Raw genomic sequence first — 2,651 nt, forward strand, 5'->3', positions numbered from 1 at the left:
AAGTCCTACACCAGAGAACTTGACGAAAGGCAGGGAGCCCAAAGAACTGACTATATAGCTAAGGAAAAAGAATCTCACTCGGAGGCTACACTGGAGAGAGTGAGCTAGAGAAGCACGACTGCTCATTTCATTTCCCTTGTCATACACAAAGAATGCAGGCGGAAGGAAAAAGCGGACACGCTCTTAACTAAAACAGTTGACGATTTTATTATTTTCACATTTCACAATACAAATGAAAACTGCACTTTTTTGCCTCACTTCTCTCCTCCAAAACTACTCTTATTTTTAATTGTTTTTAATAGGAAGGGGGAAAGTCTTCCTTGACATGCTGTTAGAAAACACCCAGAGTCACAGCTCCATGATCTCCTGGTGAAGTAGAACAAGTTAATATAAAACGGACATAAAGAAGCCTCCCTTCATCCTTATCTGTCTGGCCGAGTCATCCCTGGCCGAGTGGGCACCATCATGGGCCGGGCAGGAGGTCTCATCATCGGGGGCCCAGGCATCATGGGCATGTGGCCTCCCATGGGTGGCCTCACTCCAGGAGCAGGTCCTACTGGCATCATCCCTGGAGGAGGAGGACCCTACCACTTCTGAGAAAGTTTAATGGGACTTGAACAAAAAAAGTAGCCCCCCCTGCAAAATGCTGGAAAAAAAGACATACTCGACAGAAGAAATGCAACGAATTCATCACATCTATAAATTACTTAGACATTCTCAAACAAACAAACAAACAAACAAAAGATCAACACAAGAACCATGTGGGAGTCACAACCTAATGATAGTAAGGGGGAAACTATTAATAGACTGCTTTGCGGAAATCACCAGGGACACTAATTCCCTAAACTGACCTTTTTTCTCACTCAGGGAAATTCACAACTAAGTCACATGTTACTCAGTCAGCTCTTTTAATCGGTTTTATCCACCATATAACCAGGAGCTATTCCATGAATATACACAGGCACAGAAGACAGTCTTACCACTAAGCGTTTGTTCGGAGCTGTAGGAAAGGTGAGCAGGAGGCCCATGCTGAGAACCTGTTAGTAACCATACTTAGCTCAAGTCAAGAAAGATAATAGGCAATAATGTGATTTATAGCAATTAGCACATACACAAAAATCTGATTTTTCTCATACATTTTAGAAACTATTAATGAATTTGAGTGTCCCATCAATAAACTAGCCAAATAAATGAACCAGGGAGGAGAAGACAAGCAGAGGGGTAGGGCAGGAACACAGGCAACTACAAAGGAACGGACAATGCTCTGCCTCCCCAGCTGGGTGGTGGATTCATGAACACTCATTTTATTATTATGCTTTACAATTTCATGTTACATGTACCCTTTTTCAGTATCAAATTTTCCTAATAATTTTTTTTTCTTTTGGAGAGGTTTTTGCTATAGGGCGCGTGCGCTCGCCAGACAGAGACAGAGAGACGGAAAGCGAGAAATAATCCCCCAGGGGGGATGACCATGCTGCAATCCCTTCTCCTCCATTCTCCTCTCGGGATCTTGGACACGCACGCACACACACACGCCCGGCATGAGTTTAAGCCACCGGTTCCAGGACTTGAACCGCAGTCGACTACATGGGAGTCCAGCAACATAGCCATTATACTAACTGCTGGTCCCCCTATTAATTTTTAACTAGGTAATTATGATTAAGGGTTTACAGTAAATAATTCAAGAGAAGACTATATTCAAAGTTAAATATAGCTTTATCACAAAAAGTGAAACACAAGTTATGTACAGACACAAAATTCAACAGGTATAGAACTTTTTTAAACATCAATTTCAATAGAAATAGGAAATAATATAAAATTTCTAAATGCCACATAAAGGCCCATGCTTAACATAATCTGTATTCAAGCATTTTGTTGTTGTTGTTGTAAAGGTTTTTGCCTTAGGACGTGTGCACTCGCCAAGGAAACAGACAGAAACTGAGAGAATGAAAAATCAGCCCCGGAACGGATGGCCACGTCACAATCCCTTCTCCTCTATTTTCCACCTGGATCTGGGACACATGCACACATTGCCCGGCATTGAGTTTCAAGCCAATGGGACCAAGACTCAAACCATGGTCAGCCATGTGGGTATCCAACAACGGAACCACTATGCCATCTGCTGGCCTCAAGCATTTCTTAGAGAATTTTGATACAGATGAAAAACTGAGCACCTGAAAACTTGTTTTCCTTGGTCTCTAGAGTGGATTCAATTTGAACTAGTTGTCAACACTGGAATTTAACAAGAAGTCTACTTCTTTCCTCTTTTAAGTTTTTTTTTCTTTAGGTTTTTGCCATAGGGCACATGCACTCGCTGTGGGGAGAAGGAGAGGCAGAGGGAGGGCGAGAGGGGGAGGGGGAGAGAGAGAAACAAGACAGAGAAGGAAAGTGAGAAATCACCCCCAGGGGAGATGGCCATGCAGCAGTCCCTTCTCCTTTCAGGATTCTGGGCACACACATACATATGCCCAGAGTGATTTTCAAGCCATTGGGTTAGGGATTCCAATCATGGTCAGTCATGTGAAAGTCCACAGCCTTAATCATTATGCTACTGCTGCCCCTCCCCATTTTTTTTTTTAAACTTTTCATTATGGAAATGTTCAAACACAAGAATAGTGACAGGAGGGAACCAGCAGTTAGCGTAATGGCTG

General features: G+C 42.8%; 1 protein-coding gene across 2 annotated transcripts in view; it reads right to left on the minus strand.

The window, feature by feature from the left end:
• Window positions 1-266: 266 nt before the first annotated feature.
• Window positions 267-2,651, minus strand: part of SNRPC (small nuclear ribonucleoprotein polypeptide C) — a 20,965-nt gene continuing 18,580 nt past the window's right edge. Inside the window, exon 6 of one of the 2 annotated variants that reach the window (XM_027770207.1) lies at window positions 267-547. In XM_027770207.1, coding sequence (XP_027626008.1) covers window positions 423-547 — 125 coding nt within the window. In that variant the 3' untranslated portion in view covers window positions 267-422. Of the gene's footprint in view, window positions 548-903; window positions 1,038-2,651 lie in introns of those variants that run through there. The other variant, XM_027770208.1, reaches the window with a different exon arrangement.

The sequence above is a fragment of the Tupaia chinensis genome, unplaced genomic scaffold, assembly GCF_000334495.1.
Source record: "Tupaia chinensis unplaced genomic scaffold, TupChi_1.0 Scaffold000116_1, whole genome shotgun sequence".
Classification (NCBI taxonomy): domain Eukaryota; kingdom Metazoa; phylum Chordata; class Mammalia; order Scandentia; family Tupaiidae; genus Tupaia; species Tupaia belangeri.